This window comes from Salvelinus fontinalis, chromosome 31 (genome assembly GCF_029448725.1).
Source record: "Salvelinus fontinalis isolate EN_2023a chromosome 31, ASM2944872v1, whole genome shotgun sequence".
Taxonomy (NCBI): domain Eukaryota; kingdom Metazoa; phylum Chordata; class Actinopteri; order Salmoniformes; family Salmonidae; genus Salvelinus; species Salvelinus fontinalis.
Window position 1 is genome coordinate 20,338,850 of NC_074695.1, and position 24,243 is coordinate 20,363,092.

General features: G+C 43.7%; 1 protein-coding gene across 2 annotated transcripts in view; it reads right to left on the reverse strand.

Annotated features, from left to right (window-relative positions):
• Positions 1-24,243, reverse strand: part of LOC129829779 (pleckstrin homology domain-containing family G member 5-like) — a 108,015-nt gene that overhangs the window by 11,980 nt on the left and 71,792 nt on the right. For both annotated transcript variants that reach the window (XM_055891687.1, XM_055891688.1), the window contains 6 exons: positions 16,177-16,318; positions 15,264-15,363; positions 14,659-14,719; positions 14,163-14,254; positions 13,740-13,876; positions 9,970-10,163 (listed from right to left, as the gene is read on the reverse strand). In XM_055891687.1, the coding sequence (XP_055747662.1) occupies positions 9,970-10,163; positions 13,740-13,876; positions 14,163-14,254; positions 14,659-14,719; positions 15,264-15,363; positions 16,177-16,318 (726 nt within the window). The remainder of the gene's footprint in view (positions 1-9,969; positions 10,164-13,739; positions 13,877-14,162; positions 14,255-14,658; positions 14,720-15,263; positions 15,364-16,176; positions 16,319-24,243) is intronic.

Here is a 24,243-nt window from a genome sequence, read left to right on the forward strand (position 1 = left end):
AAATACACAGAGGAGAATAAACAGGCAATCAAAGGGGATTTTTGAAGTGAGGGATGACATCGTCATCAGGAGAGCTGTTAAAGCCATCCTAACTGCCGCTCAGACAACATACAGGATGAGAGGAAAGGAATGCCACTTCCTGAGACGGAACACTCCTTAAATCCCAGAGGGAACATGGCAGGACGGACAGACAGACAGGTCGGCTAGAGTCACTCCACTCCATCGTTTCATTACTATCGTTACCCTGTCATCAAGCAAGCCCTGCTGCCGCCCTGTGAGTCTTAAAGACAAGCAATCTCAATCCACTCTACGTGCACCGGCCGCCGTGCAAAACAAACAAACATGGGCCTTCTCAGGCCTCAGTATCTGAGGAAGCAGTTGTTTTTGCCATCAAAGAGAGACAGTGTGACAGTGCAGAGTAATGTGCTAGTGGGGACTAGGGAGTCGCTGGGCCATTGACCCCTGTTTAGGTCATTACACAGAAGAGCAGCGTTTCCCAAACTCTGTCCTCGGGACCCCAAGGGGGTGCAATTTAGTTTTTTCCCCCTAGCACTATAGTAGTGCTATGGCAAAACCCAAAATGTGCAGCCTTTGGGCCCCCCCACCCTTGACCTTGCATGCAAACCATTATAGTAGCCCCCCTTGTGACAGCAAAGAGAAAAAAATATGTTTTAGAGTTAATTTCCTGCAATTCTACACATTTTGCCATGGGGCGGTGAGAAACATGATCAGTTTTACAACTGATGGGCCCCACCCCATTGATCATCAGTAAGCATGGTCGGTAATTCGACCATGCTTACTACAAGTTTAAATAGCCGGCTGCTAGACTAACTTACCAATCTAAAATAATTTAGCTGACATGGGCTAATTAAGTGACTGCTGATGCACAACCCAACTACTATTCTAACTCTCATTAGTAAGTTGAGACCCCGGCTGAGTTCCCTCACGGGCCTACAGGATAAGACCCACAGTGAGAATGTACACACAAGAGGTCGGTAAGCATTGAGCAATGGTCTCTAAACAAACTGTCAGACAGAGAGAAGCAATAGTAAACCACTCCCTCTCTCTCTCCGCAGACACAAACATGCCCATCTATAAACAACTGTTCCAAATGTATTACCTTTCGGGATTCTTTAAAAGCTTTCATGCAGAAGCAAACATTTAGACCAATCGTTGTACTAGAGTACAATCTTTTCCTTCTGTCCAAAGAAATATTACTTCACTCCATATGGTGGATAGTTTTCCTCCTCTGTTTTAGTATTCAAGTGGGATGAAAATCGAAGGGGAAAGGACCAAATATCCCAAGCTAAATTTCCCATCCACTATATTTAGATATAATCGCTTCAGTGGGGCAAACAGCGAGGCCCCTCATCCAGCTCTGACCAGGGGGATCTCGGGCCAAGAGGACAAGGACACAGGTGCAGGAAGTGGAGAGAGAGAGACAGAGAGAGAGAGAGAAGACACACACAACTCTCTGCCATTGACAGCAGCTCATTGGGCTGGACTAGAGGGGCTGAATTCCGATTACCTTGGCTCAGGAATGCTCTGGCAACAGTTACACAGAGCATGGTAGGGGCAAAAAATGTGACTCTGATTTAGTGACATGGGTTTTAGAGTAGTATGACAACGAACATTTAACCAAAACTAAAACCTAACATAGTATCAGTCATTTGCAGAACATTACAAAACAAATCAAAGTCTTGGCACTATCCCAACCAACCCAAATTCAAGTAGCCTAATGCCTCTACTGCCTTCAAGACTTACTGTCTAAACTGGGATGTAAAACTCTCTCTTACACTGCAGATTGATCACCCAGATATAGTAGGGGAAAGGCTCCCCAAAGCTTCACACACAATGGAAGCAGTAGAGTACTCACCATTAAAGCCAGCGGCATGTCAAAGATCTGAAAAACCATCCTAATCTTTCTGTTAGTTAGATTTTGCAGCCCATACTGGACCCAGCTGCTGTGTTCTCTCAAGTTCAACCTCTCATTCTCTTACGCATACATTCACGATACACTTGTGCCAGAGCCCTCAGACTAAGAGAGGAAAGCCCCGAAGAGCGACAGCTGGAACAATGAAAGGTTGTTCCTCAAAAAAAGTGCTTCTGAAGTCCAGTTATGACCTGAGATAAGAGGTCTTGCTCAAGTTGAAAGAGTCCAGCTTTGTATGTCTGATAGAGAAGTTATTGTATCCTTCTTATCTCCATGAATACACCATGAGCACCACCCCAGGTCTCGTCTTTGAACTCTGTCTCTGTGTACTCCGTGGTAGTCCTGCCTGTCCCGCTGTCCTAACTCAGAGGTGAAGCCTGCTGTGCTGATTGAGTCTGCTGCCTGCCTAGAATTTCACACAGCCACTGTCCTGGAGTCATAGCAACCTGGAGGATCCTGTCTGCCCCATTGTGTTGAGGAGGAAAGGAAGACGAGGCGGGGCTACAGGAAAAGTGAGTGAGTGTCTGTGTGTGATCTGCATAGAAAGGGGTGTGGCCAGAGCAACAGCTTGCAGGGCTCCAACAGAAAAGAGCAGGCATCCTGGTGCTGCAGAGGACATGCCAACTGTTCATAGTAACTCACCCTTTGTTTAGTCGCTGCCTCTGACGTCCCCTTTCCTTGTTCTGACTGTTCTGAATCCCCCACAGACACACACCCCTTCTCCCTTCACTGCTTTTCCCTTTTCTTTTAAACCACTGAATCTCTTTCCAAACTGACTGACAGCTTTATATCATTTAAAATCTGGCATGCCTCCAATTCCGCTCCCTGATTGTAAATGAAACTGATACTCTAACACAGAACATACATGTATTCAGGCTGTCACTAATGTGACGCCTATACCAGGCATATAGAAACATTCTTACAAGGACAGTTGTGCCTCTTGGGAGCAAAGCTAATTGTCACATATAGACAAATTGATTTTGGAATGTCTCCAGGAGGAGAAAAATAGGCAATGAGTGAGCTAACAAAAGCAAATATTACTGGTGAGAACGTCAGTTAGGCCTTTACCGCAGTGACACAACCACAAAGTGTTGCTCTATTGTGGTTTGAACCCAAGTTGCCCAACCCATTAGGCCTATGTTTTTTAATCAATTCTGTTTTTGTTTGCTTGTGGACACAACTTTCCACAAAGCTTTCCTGGTTGACTGTAACAAGGTAAGAAATGACCAGTACTGACCCGTTTTAACACATTTCTTTAGTATGCTTAGATATTCCTCACAGATATGACTAAGCAAACACCCCTTTCCACAAGACGTGGCAGCACAACTACACACCATCAAATTCAGGTCATATCTAATCAACTGGGGTTAATGTACTTATTTTAGCATTGATCTCATATATTTCTCAATGGGCTATTTTAATGACATATTTGTAATGATACTCTACTTATAAAAACAGCAGATATTGCAGAAGTCTGTTCAAAAGAGCAGCATTCAACAGCTAACCAGCCCACTCTAACCTATGATGTTTAGTTAAAACCATTCAACCTACTTTTCTGTGCTCCCTGTATATCTGACCAGCCCTCTCTAAACTTTATTGAGTTTCACCTGGCCTCTGTGCAGACCTATCTGTCACCTTCCATTAATAACAGAGAGGACCCTGACCTACAACACCATTGACAGGTCTGGGAACTAGGGAAATTGGTGGCCCTGAGTAGTTGTCAGTCACGGTCAGCTCCAAGCAGGTTAATAAAATAAAGTCTCGTGTCCAGTTGGCTCCTTCCTCATCTTATCACAGCCTTTTGTGGTTTTAACCTTGGTTTGAAAAAAACCCCCAGAGAGGCCTGAATGGAGAAAAGTATTGAAAGTAGCTAAGCGGTAATGCCGTAGCAGCAACCCCCCCCCCCACCACACCACACTACTGGCCTATCAGTTCTGTTGTTATTCACCGATAAGAGGACCCTTGATCGGGCTGTCTGATCAACGAGAGAGTTTTCAACTAGTCGGCTCAGGGATTCGAGCCAGAGACCTTTCGGTTACTGGCCCAACGCTCTTAACTGCTAGGCTACCTGGCACTGGATCCCAAACGTGCCATCACAAGAGGCCCACCAGCATGACTGGCGTCTCCACTGTTTCCACTACACACACACTACCTGGCTGGGGTTTTCCACCATGCACAGGACCAAGAGATAAATAAATCAGATAATCTCCACCATGGCTAAGGTTACAGATTGAGAATCCTGCAATCATTGCCTAGGCATTACATTCAAGATGGCATACATTACAATGGCATTTCCTTATCTAATATCAACTTAAATACTGCAGCCACAGAGGAACAGAGACCCAGTGGTTCTGTCTGTTTCACCTGACATTGTGTTGTTGTTGGGCTCTGGAGGGGGGCTGATTCAGGAATACACTCCACATGCAGTAGGTCCCAGCTACGCCAGGACGAGAGGCGATTAAACCGCACCATTCTCAATCCTCACTTAAGAATAGATGCAAAACCAGTCATACAAAAGTAAAAATTACGAATTTAAATTAGGAATATCCTAAATCCAAAAGTCTATGAGATCCGAAAAACATAACAGCTAGAAAAAAGAGGAAGAACCCAACCAAAGTCCACAGAGACAGGAGTGCAAAGCACAGTGAAGTACTGAGGTGGAGGAGAGTTGGAGCTGCTTCTTCTGTCTGTCACCAGAGCAGTAATGCCTGACAATCACAGTGGAATCATAAAAAAGCTGTGTGTCCTCCCTTCTCTCCTCAAGCCTCCACACCTAAACACACTTTACTGTCTCAGTCTAACACATTGAAACACACAACTACTTCTCCTGCAGCAGTTCAACTGGCTCGCAGCTATGCCTAGTCATACCTGAGCTCCGAACCCTGATAGGCCGTAAACAGCAGACATTTGTGCCCACCTGGGCCTGCATACTCAACCACACAACAGTAGGCCTATTTTAAACAAACACCACCAAGTACACACAAACATCCCCTTTCATGCTGGATAAACAAAGCGTTTTCGAGAAACACACTTGATTAAAATAAAGGTTAAATAATAAATAAATGTCAGGTAGAGATAGATGGATAAACAGCATGCGGTTCAACAGAATATGGTTCAGCATTACAATATTTAAATGACACTGCTGTATAGTAATTGGTTGAATCACCAATGTACACCACATCTACACTACAGCCTGTATATTTCAGCATCTCATTTTTATTTATTTAATTATTTAACTAGGCAAGTCAAATGACGGCCTACACCAGCCAAACTCGAACGACGCTGGGCCAATTGTGCGCCGTCCTATGGGACTCCCAATCACGGCCGGTTGTGATACAGTCTGAATTCTAACCAGGTTGTCTGTAGTGACGCACGCCTCTAGCACTGAGATGCAGTGTCTTAGACCACTGCGCCACTTGGGATCCAAGACCAATGAAATATAAATCTAACAAAATGTAGCATTTTCATAGTGGAGTTGTCTAGCAAAGTATAACAATTTCAATTTGTACTTCTATTGTTGCGAGGCAGTCTGTATTTCATCTTAACTAACCTGAGATGTGTGAATGGCTAGTCGTTTCAATAAATAGGCACGTGAGTGCAGGTCAAATGTAATCAAGCAAGTAAAATGCATATGACTACTCCCCATTCTCCATTGTCATTCAAATGACTATTGCGCAAATTTCTGATTGTCCTCGTAGTGTATTTCACTCAGAGATTTGATGGCCGTAAATGAATGATCTGTTAGTTTTGTTAACCCTGGCTAAGCAGAACAATTACAACTGTAGTCTAGGGGAAAGACATGCATGTGAACACTGTGCTTAGCGGGGGGAAAGACAGCATTTAAACAAGGAAAAATAAATGACGAAAAACTGTTTTTCACATAACCTACTTCCTGCTACCATTACCAAAGAATTAATAAACAGGACACTAACGCAAGCTACGAGTTTATATAACCAAACGCACATTATAACTACATAGGCTTAATGCATGTATAACTACATTTGAGTCCTTTAGCAGACGCTCTTATCCAGAGCGACTTGGAAGCAATTAGGAATAAGTGCCTTGCTCTTGGGCACAGATTTTTCACCTAGTCGGCTTGGGGAGCGTCTGCTAAACGAGCATCTACTAAACAACTCAAATGTAAAATGAGAGTCTGCTAAATGACTCAAATGTAAAATGTAAATGGAGTGCTCATGTGTCACATCTATGTCACATCCTCTAAAAGAAGAGGGTATAGTTCCTTGAACCATCCAGGCTATTCAATAGCTCCAATAATCTGACCATCAGTCTTCCCGTTTACCTACCTGTCCTTACACAACGGTCTTCCCCCTCCCTCCCAACACTCAAGTTCCACAGATGCCAGCAGATAACTCTAGGCTAGACCATCATAAGACCATCTACTATAAACCTGGGTGAAACACAAGCCCTGGTTGACTTGGTGCGTGTATAGCGTTTCTACTGGTTATATCATGGTGAGCCCATGTTAGCACGTAGTCTACAGAGTGACTGACTGATGGGAATGGGGGTAATCTGAGACTGTTAGATAAGTGAGTCCTCTCACGGAATAAGACAGACAAGAACGGACATGTGGGAGGATGTGGAGGATTTCCTTAAGTCTTCTTCTTCCCTGAATTACATTTCCATCTGTGCTCTACTGTACTGCTCTTCTCTTTTATAAAATGTGTGCACCATTGCATTTCACAACAGTCATTGGTAGAGGGGTTTGTTATATCACATTTTTATTCACCCAATAAAATACTTATGGGATACAGATATTATTTTGGGGAGAATTTTTGAATAATAATCTTTCTAACCCGAGGTCCGATCAGTTCACAGTGACAAGGCGTTGAAATGATTCTGTCTAGCTGTCAAATGCTGTTTCATTCAGACCAGGTGAATCTTTGGCTATCCTGGTAATGTGCTTGGACAATGTTGTGTTGTTTTCCATGGCAACCAAACGGTGCATATTACACAAAGGCCTTCTAAAAGGTTCAAAGATCACTTTTATAGATGTGATCTAGCTATTGTAAATCACATGATCCCCATCTGTCTACAGCATTCTGTTTGAAGTACTCATTGTAAACCATGTGACTCGAGGCCAACTGTTTCGATTCTCAACAAATGGGATTATTCAAAAGTTACACACTGTAGGCCTACACAGTGACTAGCCAATCCCAAAGCCAGTACATGAAAGTCCAACTATTGGACACGCCTAATTACGCATGTAGTAATTTAGCCTTTGGTCAAACTCTTACCAGCATTTTTATCTGAGCGTAACCCCTTAAACTTGACCTCTTGGAATGTAGCAGAAACATCCCTGAAGTTCTTAATTACACTTTGGATAGTGTATCAATACACCCAGTCACTACAAAGATACAGGTGTCCTTCCAAACTCAGTTGCCGGAGAGGAAGGAAACCGCTCAGGGATTTCACCATGAGGCCAATGATGACTTTAAAACAGTTAGAGTTTAATGGCTGTGATAGGATAAATAACATTGAAGCTACTCCACAATACTATATTTCAAAGTCCTATTCTTGAAGACCAGGGGTATTAAATTAATTGGAATGACTAGACATCTGACAGACTCCGTTTTGGTTTTATGTCAAGATAGCCTAATTATATTATATGTAGTATACGCTTCCATAACCAACTCATGAAGTAAAATGCAACATTCATGGCCAGCTATGTAAACTAACATTGATTTATCCTGCTATAGATGTCTTCAATTGGTAATATTCATTTTTGTCTTCTAATGCCTCTTGAGAAGGTTGCGTTTATTTGGATGAGTCTTGTCCTTGAGGCAGAAGTGAGAAATTCCTGCTAGATGGGCCAGCTGCAAAGTCAAAATTGGCAACATTGTAAAAATGTATATTTGCATTAATTCAAGTTTAGGTTTATGCATTAAGGTTGACTGTGGCTGTGTCAGCTAGTGACCACTCAGCAGAGCTGCCTCCAGAACAAGTAATCAGACTACATTACTAAGTGTGTGTGTTTGCAGGTGTGAAGAGTTAGCCAAATTACTTAGCCACTTAGCTTCAGCTGTCTGGTGTGCAACTGTGGGAAAGTTGGTTTGACTTTGGATAACCTAGGGACCGTCAATAAATTACATAATGTAAATTAGACAATATTTTCATGTTGCACACCTTTTAGTTCTCATTAAACACTTTCAATATTTTTTAAAGGATTTTCTAAAATGTATTGTTGGTTTGAGGTTAAGTCCTTGAAATTTAGAGCTATTGAAATTTTAACATTGTCCCATGTACATTGTGTAATTTATTGGGGCAGTTCTTTAAAGTGTGTACCTTTACTTTGCTCTTTATTGCCTCCTTGAGGGCATAATGAGAATGGCTGCTCTCTGTGTATGAATATAAACAGTGTCCAAGTTTGAGTGAGCTGATACAGGCTTTTTTTCTTTCTTTTTTCTGAAGGGGTTTTGTATATCATGCATTTACTGCTTGTCTTTGACTGAATGAGACTCGTCATACTAAACAAAGACACGATTGGAGAGGAACAGTACGACCAAACTCCTGACTAAATCAGACAGACATGTTTAATGTCCAAGGCTGATGACTTACCGACCCGCAGACAGACAGACACTGAAATCCCTAAATTACAGCAACCTCAGGTATCCTCCCAGGCTCTACCCCGTTGCCTAGCACAGCAGCATGGCCGCAATGACGTCACACGTTTTCAGTGCATGCAATGCTACCCTGTCTCACCTGAGTGTGTGAGTACTGAGTGGGTCTAGACTTGCCTGCAGGGATCTCCACAGTTCACACCCATTGACTTGTTTTTCAATCTGTAAGCTGAGAAGGCTAGTCCACACAAGACAGTTACCAATCTTTCAAAGCAATGTGCACAGGCAGCGAAAGAGTATGGCACAAAAAAAGCATGCTGTTTTCATACTGAAAGTAGTCGCTCATGACAGACTTAACACAAATTGACTTGCTGGCACGCCAAACTTTTTTCTGGGTTCCGAGATTATACTGAGAAGGCAATGGACAATCTCACAATCTTTTTTTCTTCCAGCAAAGTTGACTAAATTACATCTCAGAATGTAGGTTTTAGTCAGTCGGAGAATAACTGCAGTCCAGAATGAGACAGACACTAAACCTTATGATTCTAGCCTCTCTCACGATCTATAACACATGGTGAAGCAGGGTGCCAGTTCCCCCTGGTCCAGCAGACTCCTTCTCTCAGCACCTTTCCTCCAGGCCAAAGTGAACCCTACCTGGTTCTTCCTGTCAGCCAGAATAAGCAGCTAATGGCAGTGCCTCTTCTTGTAGGTCACCAGCCTACCCAGCAGGGCTTGAAGGCCATAGAGGTGGCTGGCACAACACAAGGGATATGAGGAAAGCAGAGTTTAAGTGTTCCGATGGGATGAAAGATAGCAAGGTAATGAAAAATCAGGTTATGATAATGACTGGATTATCATCCACTTCATAAAATGATCCACTTCATAAAGGCATCATGTGATAAAGGGTTAGATTATGGAAAGAGGTAGAAAGTGGCATCTAAAGATTCAAGATATTTAAGAGATGAGGGGGTAGTTAGTTATTAATGTAACAGGTTAGGAAAATTAGGTTAAGGCTCTGAAAAGGGTTAGCAAAAATGCATTCCTAACCTGCTACAAAAAGACACAACCGGTAGTAGCTGTACTCCATCTAGTCACAACCAGTAGTAGGTGTGTATAAGTCAGATAGGATGTAAAGTTTAAGTGTGCTTATACTGAGCTCCTGTAGTGGTAACATCTGTCACCAGTTCACATCCTGGACAACGAACTGAAGTGACCTAAAATAAATCACTCTTTTTTTGAGTGCTCCAACTCATTGAATTAGTCATTTTGGAAGTTTTTCTTGGTAAGCCCTTCTCATGATTTTTGTCATTGATGTTGAGAACCCCTCCTTTCCTTCATTTGTTCAAGGCCCACCTGAACTCTGTGTGTATACTGTATGTGTGATACTGTATATGGACCCATGTTGTGTGTGAGAGAGATTTGATGTACATCGGTTGCAGTGTGTGAGTGAATACATACTTTAGTAGAGGCTGCACTGACCAGTAGGTCAACGTTGCTCTCCTTGCGTCCCAGAGAGCCGTGCTCCACCCTCTCGCTGCCCACAGTGAGGATGTAGGGGCTCTGACCCCCAGAGGAGGGTTTCATGTTGGGCAGACTGAGCGAGCGCAGGTCCTTCACTCCCTGCTCTACCTTCAGCTCATCACCTGGCCGCGCTGAGGAGGAACCAACATGGAGGGTTAGCTTAGTGTGTTATAATTATCTTATTGAAGATAGGTAGGTGTAATAGAGAAGTGCATCAACATTTATTTATTTCAGGACTAGCTTCCTGTTTAAGTTCTCTCTCCTCCGGCACCAAAACAGGATCTCTAGTGGACAGTCTTAAATCCCTTTTAAACATTAGATTGTGAAAATATTATACTACAAGGCTAGCTTTTAAGATTGGCTTAATAGCTGCAGATTGCATTGGATAAGTTGCTAACCTGGAGGGAAGGAACATTGGGCCACTAACCGAAAGGTTGTTGGATAGAATCCCCGAGCTGACAACGTAAAAATCTGTTGGTTTGCCCGAGCAAGGCAGTTAACCCACTGTTCCCCAGGTGCCAATGACGCGGATGTCGATTAAGACAGCCCCCCGCACCTCTCTGATTCAGAAGGTTTGGGTTAAATGTGGAATTACACAATTCAGTTGAATACATTCGGTTGTACAACTGACTAGACCTTCCAGTCTAGACTATTAGGGAGACAGGTGAGGTGACGAGGGTGGAGATTTGAAAGAATAGCAGAACACCTAACGTTATGATGCAAACATTATATATCCTAGCACAGGACATCTAAATGAATGGGCTGCCATCTATAGAAAGGGTTGGTTGTTTAGCAACAAAACCGATGCGTGCGCAACTATGGGGCGAACAGACTCGGTGGCTTAGATTGTTAACATGTAAAATACACTGCTCAAAAAAATAAAGGGAACACTTAAACACAATGTAACTCCAAGTCAATCACACTTCTATGAAATCAAACTGTCCACTTAGGAAGCAACACTGATTGACAATAAATTTCACATGCTGTTGTGCAAATGGAATAGACAAAAGGTGGAAATTATAAGCAATTAGCAAGACACCCCCAAAAAAGGAGTGATTCTGCAGGTGGTGACCACACACCACTTCTCAGTTCCTATGCTTCCTGGCTGATGTTTTGGTCACTTTTGAATGCTGGCGGTGCTCTCACTCTAGTGGTAGCATGAGACGGAGTCTACAACTCACACAAGTGGCTCAGGTAGTGCTGTTCGTCCAGGATGGCACATCAATGCGAGCTGTGGCAAAAAGGTTTGCTGTGTCTGTCAGCGTAGTGTCCAGAGCATGGAGGCGCTACCAGGAGACAGGCCAGTACATCAGGAGATGTGGAGGAGGCCGTAGGAGGGCAACAACCCAGCAGCAGGACCGCTACCTCTGCCTTTGTGCAAGGAGGTGCACTGCCAGAGCCCTGCAAAATGACCTCCAGCAGGCCACAAATGTGCATGTGTCAGTATATGGTCTCACAAGGGGTCTGAGGATCTCATCTCGGTACCTAATGGCAGTCAGGCAACCTCTGGAGAGCACATGGAGGGCTGTGCGGCCCCACAAAGAAATGCCACCACACACCATGACTGACCCATCGCCAAACCGGCCATGCTGGAGGATGTTGCAGGCAGCAGAACGTTCTCCACGGCATCTCCAGACTCTGTCACGTCTGTCACATGTGCTCATGTGCTCAGTGTGAACCTGCTTTCATCTGTGAAGAGCACAGGGCGCCAGTGGCGAATTTGCCAATCTTGGTGTTCTCTGGCAAATGCCAAACGTCCTGCACGATGCTGGGCTGTAAGCACAACCCCCACCTGTGGACGTCGTTCCCTCATACCACCCTCATGGAGTCTGTTTCTGACCGTTTGAGCAGACACATGCACATTTGTGGCCTGCTGGAGGTCATTTTGCAGGGCTCTGGCAGTGCACCTCCTTGCACAAAGGCGGAGGTAGCGGTCCTGCTGCTGGGTTGTTGCCCTCCTACGGCCTCCTCCACGTCTCCTGATGTACTGGCCTGTCTCCTGGTAGCGCCTCCATGCTCTGGACACTACGCTGACAGACACAGCAAACCTTTTTGCCACAGCTCGCATTGATGTGCCATCCTGGATGAACTGCACTACCTGAGCCACTTGTGTGGGTTGTAGACTCCGTCTCATGCTACCACTAAAGTGAAAGCACCGCCAGCATTCAAAAGTGACCAAAACATCAGCCAGGAAGCATAGGAACTGAGAAGTGGTCTGTGGTCACCACCTGCAGAATCACTCCTTTTTTGGCGGTGTCTTGCTAATTGCCTATAATTTCCACCTTTTGTCTATTCCATTTGCACAACAGCATGTGAAATTTATTGTCAATCAGTGTTGCTTCCTAATTGGACAGTTTGATTTCACAGAAGTGTGATTGACTTGGAGTTACATTGTGTTGTTTAAGTGTTCCCTTTATTTTTTTGAGCAGTGTATATTTTATCTCCAAAGTTTATTGAAAACATAAAGTTGCACAATGAGCACTTGTCTTTCAAATACATTGTAACAGCTGGTTAGCTAGCTAGTGAATTTAGCCATATTAGCATAGATGTGACATCAGTTAAAACACACCGAAACAAGACATTAAGAACAAGATAGAACTAACTGAAACAAGCCACTTACGATTCTCCACATAGCAGCTTCATGTCATTGTTGCTAGCTATCTGGCCATCCAGAATCACAACACACGGCCATCTGGCCCATTGAAGCGAGCGTGTTGTTTTTCGCGACGTTCTCAGCGAACCCGTGTATGGGTCTTTGATCCAAAGGCTGCTGCTACAGATATAGGCCTTTTCTCAATTGGATTTGCTCAACTCCTGTGTCTTCTCTCACCTCCCTTTGAAAAAGGGCAAAGGTAAATCAAGGAGAGGCGTCGTGGAGAGGGAAAGTGAACGAAAAGGTGATTTTATGAAATCAGACTCCTTTTCTACTCGTGCCTTACCAGGCAAATAACGTTTACAGGGGTTGATCCCAAAACAAATGTGTAAAGTGATGAAAACAAATGAAGTTAGTTGTGCAAGACATTTTATATATGAAACGATAAGTAGTATATTGTTTTTAAATGAGTGCATGCTTTTCTCCTTTGACAAAGCAAAAGCTGATTCAAAGGGGGTGTGGCAGATTTCAATACTCTTCCGCGAGGGACTCAGATAGGACACACATGACTATCCTCAATGAAAGTAGGCTGTCGAGAAGGGGAGAACACTCTTCCGTTCGCCTGTTAACGAATTGACTTCTCCTCGACCACTAAACCCCTTATGGGTTTGAGGGTCGGGGAGGAGAGAGGACAGAGGAGAGAGGCTGGAGGTCAGACTTTTTCCTAAATGAGAAAAGGCCATTGTCTCCTGCAGGGATCCAAGATGGAGGACTCTGTCCAGTTTCCTCTGAATCAAGGGAGAGACAGGAAACTGAGGCTCTGCCATCTGTCTCACCCAGGCATTGTTTATGCTAGGGGGTACAAAGAGAAGCCAAATACTCTCTAATAAGGGCAAATTCATTAGATTGGTTTTTCAACCCTTAAAATGTAGTTTTCAGTGCAGGGTAGTAATCAAAAGTTGAAACACATTGTACACCTTGGTTTGCTTAGAATCAAACACCCATACTTCCACATAGTTATTTTATTCTATTAATTGTGAAGCTTAAGGAAAACAAAATAAGATGTGATGTTCTGGTGGATGCTGACTGGTCCTCTGATGCAGTTGACTCTTACCTTTGACCTTGAGATAGTGGCCCCCGAAGCGGTAGGCCTCAAAGTTGAGGGACAGTGGAGTGTTGGACTGGTCTAGGAACAGATCTACCCGGGATAACTCAATACCTTTACGCTCAAACACTGGACCCACCACCTCCCTGGTATAGAGGAACACACAGGACAGAGAACAGAATTAACACAGACCATTCACGCAATACAGTTATGTAAGCACAGGACTGAGAGTCAACAGAGACCATTCACACCATATGTTTATGCAACGCTAATGCAGTGGGTCCTATCCAAATAATCAAATGGAACATTATTATGTACTATGACTTTGTCCCATGCCTTGGACAAAATCAGACCAGACCTTAAATAGAAAAGACACAAATCGGTTACAATCATCCCTATTTATTCAGCCCACTACCAATTCTCCTAACTAACCTCAGGGTCTTCTTTTTCACAGCGGGGACGATCTCTGTGTCAATGTCCAGGTTCAGATCAAACTTGAGGCTGAAGCACTCCTTGCTGGGGTCCTGCAGGGGGCGACAGACAATAGAAGATAATGGCAGTAAAAATGAGAAGGCCAGAGCTCCTGTAGTGATTTCTCTCTCATTAGATCCACAGGGAGGCCCTTTACCAGGCAGGCTGACTGGCCAGGAACACTCAGGGACGGACCATTGGAGACCATTATATATCACTCCCTACCTGGGTCCCTGCTGATAATGGCTGCCATTTTCAGTGGTATAACTTAACTGCTTGAAGACTGTAGTCATGTTGGCACTGTGATCATCATACAATCTAATTTTCCACCACATACAATAAGACAGGTATGTTCTAACCAACATAGTTCCTAATAGTATTGGGTCAAGTCTAAGGTGGAAAGATGTGGTTTCTTAAGGGGTGTGTCACACCCCTACCTGGCTGTATCAATACTCACATCTGTGTGCCGTCGCCGTGGTTTCTTCTTCACCAACTTCAGACCCCCAGTTTTACACTCCCTGAAAGAAAAATAATATCATATGCACATAGTGTAATTGAACATCTATGGCAGGGTTCACCAACTGGTGGCCCGTGGGCCAAATATGTCCCACTAGTTCTCTCAGCAAATCAGCTCCAAGGGATTTTAATTTTGGAAATCAAGTTCTAAAGTATTCCCAGGTATAAAATATAGATATATGTGAACGTATACAAATGTAAGCAAGGTTTGAAATGATTATGCTTTAGTCAAACATTATATCTGTTTGGGCTTCATGAAGTAAATTCTAGTCTACAATTTTTTTGTAAATATGTTCCGGCCCCCTGACCATCCGCTCAAGACAATATAATCCCGTGGCTGAATATAGTTGATGATCCCTGATCTACAGAACAACAGGTCAACACTAACTGAAGCATAACTACAACTATTGTATATAAATAGAGCAGTGCCGTCAAAGAGGACACTCCTCGCTGATCTAGTTTACATTTTGTATTTTAAACAGAAGTGACAAGCACCATGCAGATAGACAGATGTAATACATTTTCGCATAACGAGGATTGACATACCCTTGGTTGTTGGCCCCTTCGTCCTCCTCCTCCAGGTCAGAGGGGGGGCTGGTGGGGGGGGGACATGAGCGCGTCGACACGTTCCGGGCCAGGATGGAACCTTACACGGGGGTTACACAGAATATTAGATAATTAATAATATTCTTTAATAAAACTTTCCTTAATAACACAGGTACTTCCAGATTAATCTAGCATGACAAAATGTTAACAGGAAATTCAAAAAGTTTATCAACTCTTCTAAATGTGGAAGACAGTCACGATGGATGACGCAGAAAGAATGAGTCAGTCTAGCTGTCACGACTAACAACAGTTCAATGAGCCTAGAAGGTGTAATTGCATGACAGACAGTCTCATATCTTAAGGTTATGAGCCCCAGTTTAAGATAAAAATCCCAGCTGGAGGGAAGTCAGTAGTGGAACAGGAAGATGTGCTAGTGTTAATTTTCATGCATATAATAATCATTTGGTGGGTGCTTATACATTATTTGTTCCATTTCACACATGTACAAGTGTGTATTAATACACATGTGTGAATTGGAAATGTGTTTTTTGCATCTCTCAACTCACCGAGACACCCTGCTATTATCACCAGCAACAATGGAGCGATTAGGGTGAGGTGGCTTGCTCAAGGGGATAGAGAGATGTTTCACCTTGTCAGCATGGAGATTCAAACAAGAAACCTTTCTGTTACTGACCCAAAGCTCGATAGGCTACCTGCCGCCCGTATGGTCGAAGGGAATCCATTTCTTTGACTAAAAAAGATTTGACGCAAGCGTTGCTCTGGGAGTTAAAACCTGACCTGTCATATGACCTGACCTGAGTGTAGGATTGGGCACTAAATGTATACAAACTAGTGGGGAGGAAGTCTGGGTGTGAAGCTGTTGTTGTGGTTGGTGCTGGGTAGTGTTGTGTACCTTGGGGTTGCAGGTCAAAGCGGGGGTGTCGGTCAAAGTGCATGTTGTCTGTGTCTTCCAGGTGGCAGCGGGAGTCACATGACTCACACAGATGAAGTGGGCTCTTGTTGTTCAGGTCCTGGCAGTCCGAGTGATGGCACACCTGGGGAGAGATGGGTGTGAGGGTCAGTACAGCGGATGTACCAATCTACCTGGTCAGTAGTCGGGCTCAGGTATAGAGTAGTCCCGCGAACCAGACACAACCCACTGCAACTTGCAATCCACCCCAACAGATCCACAGATGACGCAATCGCCATCACACTGCCCTGTCCCATCTGGACAAGAGGAATCCCTATGTAAGAATGCTGTTCATTGACTACAGCTCAGCCTTCAACACCCTAGTTCCCTCCAAACTCATCATTAAGCTCGGCCCTGGGTCTGAACACTGCCCTGTACAATTGGGTCCTACACATCCTGACATGTCGCCCCCAGGTGGTGAAGGTAGGCAACACCTCGCTGATCCTCAACACAGGGGCCCCACAAGGGTATGTGCGCAGCCCTCTCCTGTGCTCCCTGTTCACCCATGACTACACTGCCTCACATGCCTCGAACTCAATAATCAAGTTTGCAGACAACAACAGTGGTAAGCCTGATTACCAAAAATGACGAGACTACAGGTTACAGATAAGGGCCCTGGCGGAGTTGTGCAAGGAAAACAACCTCTCCCGTGTCAACAAAACAAAGGAGCTGATTGTGAACATTAGGAGACAGCAGAGGGAGCACGCAGTCAGTAAGCCAGCCAGCCAGTCAGTAAACCAGCCAGCCAGTCAACCAGGTAGCCAACCATACAAGCAGCCAGATATGCACCAGAAATTAGCTGGATTAGGCCCCCTCTGCCTGGGGCCAGACATAGACAGATCTCCCCCTCCTATAGCACCTCCAAGGGGTGGCCTCCCTGGCCCAGGGAGAAGAGGAGAGCCGCAGGAGTTTCCCCTCTCCAGCACCACCACTACCCTCTATGACTCCTATACAGGAAATGAGGACGTATGGGGAGATACAATGGAAGTCCTGCTAATGTATTTCCTGTCATTGTCTCCGTGTGCTCTGCTTGGGACTGGAGGTGTGCGCACGCGTGTGTAAGAAGAGGGGGGGGGGGGGGGGGCTGCAAATAAGCAGGCACAAATACAGTACACACAAGAACAACAGCACAAGTGTTTTCCCACAAGTTCCCAGTCACTCAGGTTGAACCATGTTCTTACTATGTTGACAAGCCAATAAATACACCTGTAGGCTGTGTTCCATACACAGATATCAAATACATAACACAAACATGCAGGATGTCTACTCAAGCTATCCACAAAATGTAGATGTACTGTATGTTCTGCCAGTGGCATTAAGCTGGGGGGAGGAAGGAATCCCATTATAGAGATGACCCATAAGAAGAAGGAAGAGAAAAATGAACAGCTTTCAGTAGTCCAAAGCCCCCTTAATCTGGAGCACTAATTGTTGCCTGGGCTCAGTGAGCTGGACTCTCTCTGTCAGAGCCATCTGACGCTCCCTCGGCAGGCAGACAGACAGGGTGTAGATTAAACCAGGGGCCTCTTTCAGCTCTCAGTCTGCCAGTCAGACAGGGTCCTCACCTCTCCGATGCTCCTCCCTTCCCTTCCTTTCCTTGGGACCTCTAGTCTACACCCAGAGAATGGCCCTTGTTAACTATAATAGGCACAATTAAGTTAACTGTGCTTTCATATTTTTAGAAGGAGCATGTTCTGTTGGATGGGAGTTTCAAATGCAACTTAAAAGGCCTTGTTCCATTCATCATAAACATTGTTATGATGGTATATTGATAATTATATTAATCAAGTTCGGTCTGAATATTTATTCTCTCTGTAAATAAAACATACTGAACAAAAATGTAAACGCAACATGCAACAATTGAGTTACAGTTCATAGAAATTCATATAAGGAAATCAGTCAATTGAAATAAATTCATTAGGCCCTAATCTATGGCCCCCACTCTCCAGATGGTTCACCCCCTTCCCAGATGATCCCACATGTGAAGAAGCCGGATGTGGAGGTCCTGGGCTGGCTGAGTACACGTGGTCTGCGGTTTTGAGGCCGGTTGGACGTACTGTCAAATTCTCTAAAACGACGTTGGATGCAGCTTATGGTGGAGAAATGAACATTCCATTCTCTGACAACAACTCTGGTAGACATTCTGGCAGTCAGCATGACAATTGAATGCTCAGTCACAACTTGAGACATCTGTGGCATTATGTTGTGGGACAAATCTACACATTTTAAAGTGGTCATTTATTGTCCCCAGCACAAGGTGCAGCTGTGTAATGGCCATGCTGTTTAATCAGCTATGCCACACCTGTCAGGTGGGTGGATTACATTGGCAAAGGAGAAATGCTCACTAGCAGGGATGTAAATAAATTATTGCACATCAGAGAGAAATAAGCTTTTTGTGCATATGGAACATTTCAGGGATATATTTATTTCAGCTCATGAAACATGGGACCAACACTTTACATGATGGGTTTATATTTTTGTTCAGTGTTCATAGATAGCATTGTGCTGAGTAACAACACGAGCATGTCAGAAATCAAGGGTACTGCTTTCAATTTGTCTCCTCGAAATAACAATGAACCTCCCCTCAGAAGATACTGTATGTCTGTGTTTGTGTGTGTTTAGAAAGGTAAAATAAGATGCCATATTTAGACAACTACAGGCTCAGCAAGGTAGCCAGAAAGACAACCACGGGCTGGGTGTCCAGGCAGCTGGCTGCATTCCTTTCAGCACTAAAGCTGCTCAAAATATCTGTTGCTTGGCCGAGCCAACAAAAATGAGCCTGTTGGATCTGGGATGAGGAGAACTGTGATACTATCCCCAAAACCTGTCTGAGAGTTTCCTTTTAAAGACAAAACTGACTAAATATGAACATACGCAGAGGCTTTGTGAAAAAATCATGAATGTTCTATTACCATTTTATTTACTACACTACAGCCATCCGGCCTTGACATCAGCCATTGATGGGATGCTCTCTTTGAAATAAATGAAAGCTGCAATACTGCTCGCGTTGCGTTGTGTCCCATGGCAGTGTACAAACTCAATCGCCAACGCTCAATTATCGATGACTGATGTGCACCGTGGTGTAGAGGGTGGTATATACCGTATACCCACATATTTTTCCGTGGGCATTGCTTATACTCAATTCTTAATAGCTACTGTACGATGCACACTAAAGTAGCATAGTGGGGGTATATGGCGTTTCAATTAATACGGCTGATGGAATAGATCAGAATGTTTAACCTATCATTTTTATCAACTGTTATTCTTCACAAGCGCAGCAATGTACCAATGGCGGTCGGCCTTCGCGTGAATTTTCCAAAATGAAACTGGCAGGAAAACGCCATTCTAAAATGTGCACCTCACATGTGAGCGGTTTGCAAATGGACAGAGATGGAAACAGTGATTGCCAATTTATCAATTTTGTTGCTAGTTTTTTTCAACTTTTTTTTTTCAACAGCACCTAGCAACAAATTTATCTACTTCTAAAAATGTATTTGGAACTTTTAGCAACTTGAAAAGTGAAAAGTGACTTTTCAAGTTGAAAAGTGACTCAAACGCTAAAATGCACGCATTTCCCCCTCTAAATGACACAAAAACGATTTTCTCTGTCACACTCAGTCACAACACACGTGCCTGGCTGCAAAATTGCATTGTGAGCGTCGTCAGCAGCAGGCGCTCAGCTCGTGCACAGGCAGCAACAGGCCAGCAACAATTTCAGCAAATTGCAAATCATTGTTGGCTGACTGCAGCAGCAGTAGTATGCGTTCAACGAGACAAACCCAATGAATATAGTTGGTCACGACTGTTTGATCTTGAACAGAACCTACATCAATCAACATGTCTCAATCAAAATTGTACAGCCAGAAGTACAGAAAAGAGTGGGAGTCTGTACCTGAATTTAAAGGGTGGCTGAAGCCAGTAATAGGGGATGATTGTTGGGCATACTGTGCATACTGCAAATGAGATACGCTTGCAAAAATGTATGACATCAAAAAACATTGTGCTACAGCAAAGCATATAAATAAATAAAAACCGTACAACCCCACAACGCAGTCTACATTATCACAGTTGGTTAAGAAAATGGACAACTGCAAAAGCTACTATGGCAATGGCCATTGTGGAGCATTGTTCGCTGCAAGCATGCGACCATTTAGGTATGGCTTGCAAAGCTGCCTTTTCAGATTATGTGGCAGCAACAAACTTCCAAATGCACCGCACCAAGTGCACAGAACTGATTAGGGGAGTACTGGCTCCTTATTTTCTCAAAAAGGTAACATCAGATGTGGGGGATGTGAAGTTCAGTCTCCTTTTGGATGAGTTCACTGATGTCAGTGTCTCGAAATACCTGGGTGTGGTGATTCGGTATTTCAGTGCAAAAATAAAATAAGCGGTTTCTCAGGCTGGTTGAATTGGAGGGGGGTGATGACAGATCAATAGCAAAGGCGGTAGTTGAGTTTCTTGATAAGTGTAACCTTTAAAAAAGATAATCTTCAGGGTATTGGCACTGATAATGCATCCGTGATGACTGGGGTGATTTTAAAGGAAGATTTTAAAGGAAGAATGTGCATTGCCCAATTTGGTACTCATCCGCTGTGTGTGCCAGTCTTTACAATTGGCTGTCAGTGCAGCATCCAAAGAAACCATCCCTAGGAGTGTTGAGTACTTAATCAGAGAAACCTGCAACTGGTTTTCAATTTCCCCAAAACGGCACAAGGCATACAAAGCAGTTTATGCCATAATTAATTGTGGCCAGAAACCCCTGCAGATCACCACAGTGTGTGCCACACGTTGACTATCGATGAGCCCGCGGTAACTCGTATATTGAGCCAGTGGGAAGAACTGGTCACTTTGAGGTGACCAAGGCCAGTGAGCATTGCAACATGGCAGATGTGCTCCACGTCATGTACATGGACAAGACCAACTATGTCTACCTGACATTCTGGAAATCAATCCTGTCCGACATACAAGTTGCAGTGAAGTCATTTGAAGGAGAGCAAACAGATCCTGTCAAGCTTTTGGACAATATGGTACACCTCTTTACTCTGCTACAAATTGATGTTGTCAATCCTATGGCAAAAATTAATGTCCTGAAGAATGCCATTGATAGACATGTCAGTGCATCACCTTACCTTGAGTGCCTTTTCGAGAGCATGGTGTACCAACTCAGTCTTGCGCCAGAGGACGAAAAGGTCATTCGGAGACAGTGCATCATCAACTACATTGTTACTTTAAGCAAGGAGCTGCAAGCAAGGCTCCCAGACAACCTAGAAGCCTTGTGAAACATGGCCTTGTTCAGTGTTAAGGAAACGCTAAAGCTCAATAAAGGCACCACTGAAATTATTAAAGTAGCTGAGCTACTGGGAACCAGCCCCAACTAAATGATCAAATTGTTTCCCAATGGAGAAACATCCATCGGTTTAGGTGGGACTCAACTGAAAATACAGTCGAGTTTTAGAGTGAATTGACTAACTACACAGACTCTTCCGGGTCAAATCCACTTGAAGAACTGTGCAAAGCTGCACTTCGCTGCCCTCTCCTTGCCACACTCAAATGCGGAGGTTGAACTGCTGTTCAGTCAAATAAGTGTGGTCAAGTCAAAGTTAAGAAATACAATGTCACTGCACACTCAACTCCATACTCCTGGTGCGGTATGGACTAAAGCTGGCTGGTGATACCTGTTACCAGCATAAAGTACCAAGTTCTGCAGTTCTGCAGCAGTTTGGCACCACAGCAGCATACAGCTTTAAGGCCACTCCATCCTCTTCTGCTGGTTCCAGCTCCGTGACAATGCAGTTGGACAGTGAAAATGAAGAGTATTTCCTTGCCAATCTATGATTCATCATATTTACAGTACGTATGCAAGGAGTGGACTTTCTGGAACTGGCAGAGACGCACAGCTGATGGTGGCAGTGTGTACTGCAGTGTGAGCGAGAACAGTGGCAATATCTGGAGGAAACCATTGATCAGCTAGCCAGCCAAGCAGCACAACAACCTGGAGAGAGATGCCTAGCGCAGACATTATTATTTGAGTTAAGTTGCTTGTTCAATAAGATAGCATATATATCTTGTTATTAGCTTGTACTTATAATTGTTGATCAGTTAGGTAGCATGTTAACTACCAATACACTGCTTAAAACTATAATTTATCAAAATGTGACGGTTTACTTGTTAAAAAGAAAATAAATCAAACGTAATTGTTCAATAATTCAATGTGTTTTTAAAAAAAATATCTGATCATAAAAAATACGTGTTTAAATTACTTTTACAAATAAAAATGTGATAAACAAATCTAAACAAATGACAAATCATATTTTTCGCTGAGATGGCCAGTCAATTTAAGCAACGTTATTGTGTATTCTATGTAATGATGCAGTTTTACATTATTACGTAATGACGTCATCACGCAATGACATCACGTCATTTATCAACAAATTGACCTGCCTTTAGCAACTTCCCCTGAAAATGAGTTGGAAACACTGGACGGAAATATCCCTTAGAAATAGGGGAGGAATTAAATATGCGACAACTATCACGGGTTGCTATTACGCCTACGATAATGCCTTTGACTGCTACACCTGCATTGCTTGCTGTTTGGGGTTTTAGGCTGAGTTTCTGTACAGCACTTTGATATATCAGCTGATGTTATAAGAGCTATATAAATACATTTGATAGGAAATCAATAGAACAGGAGAAAGCATATGAGTAAGTCTTTATACAAATAATTGCCTCCACGTTTCTATGGTGGGATTTTGGCTTTATGCTACTTTCAAGTAAGGCCTAAGACATGTCTCACAATATGAAGTCCAGGTTTCAAACAATTAAGGAATAGGGGAAAAAAATATTGATGCTAATGATAGGCCTAACCATCTTCTGGTAGATTACTTTGACTTGGAAGAGTTCCAGTGTTGTGTTGGATAGTCATAGCATCCCTCTGAGTAGGCTAAACTAGCTAGCTGCATCTGCTAACTAAGTATGTGAAACTTTAATGAAACTTTAATTTGTTCAAAACTGTTCAACTATTGCCTTTCTCTCTCGTTGAGACAACTACTCACCACATTTTATGCACTGCAGTGCTAGCTAGCTGTAGCTTATGCTTTCAGTACTAGATTCATTATCTGATCCTTTGACTGGGTGGAAAAAATGTCAGTACATGATGCAAGAGCTCTGATAGGTTGTAGGATGTCTTCCAAAAGTTGTCATAATTACTGAGTAAGTCTATGGAAAGGGGTGAGAACCATGTATCTCCTAGGTTTTGTATTGAAATCAAATGTACCCAGAGGACGGAAGCTAGCTGTCCTCGGCTACACCATGGTGCTACCCTACTGAGTGCTGTTGAGGCTACTGTAGACCTTCATTGCAAAACGGTGTGTTTTAATAAATTATTTGGTGACGTGAGTATATTTAGTTCAGTTTTATGTAAAAGGATAATGTTTGAAATGTTTTTCTAATTTACATTTTTCTGAAATTCACTGAGGGGTGTCTTCCCCTTCCTCCTCTGAGAAGCCTCCACTGGTTTGTGTATGTAGTGTTTGAGTATGTGTGTTGTGTGCGTTTGTCCAGACGTGCGCTCTCAAGTCAAGAGAATTAGTGGTGGGTTTAGAGAGAGAACAGCTACCGTGGCCGGAGCGACACAAACACACCACTCACATCCGGAGCCCCCCGGGCAGCTGTGAACACACACGGCCCCTCTGTGCCCCTCACTCAAGCTTAGTACATTCACTACCACGTGGCACCCGCTTACACACACTTGTTTCAACGCATACCACACACACACGACCAAGGCGCCATCACACACACGACCAAGGCGCCATCACACACTACCAAACCCGTAGTAGCCTAGACACTCAATCACGTGAACACAAACGTGCCACGTTCCAACTTGTGACCCTTCAGCGGGAGAGCTAGACCTATATTGAATGAAAGGGGTTAGATTTCCTCTCACTGACTACAGCTGTCTCACTTCGAGATGACTGGAGCCTCTTGAGGTGATTCAGCCCTGTTACCTCAGTCAGG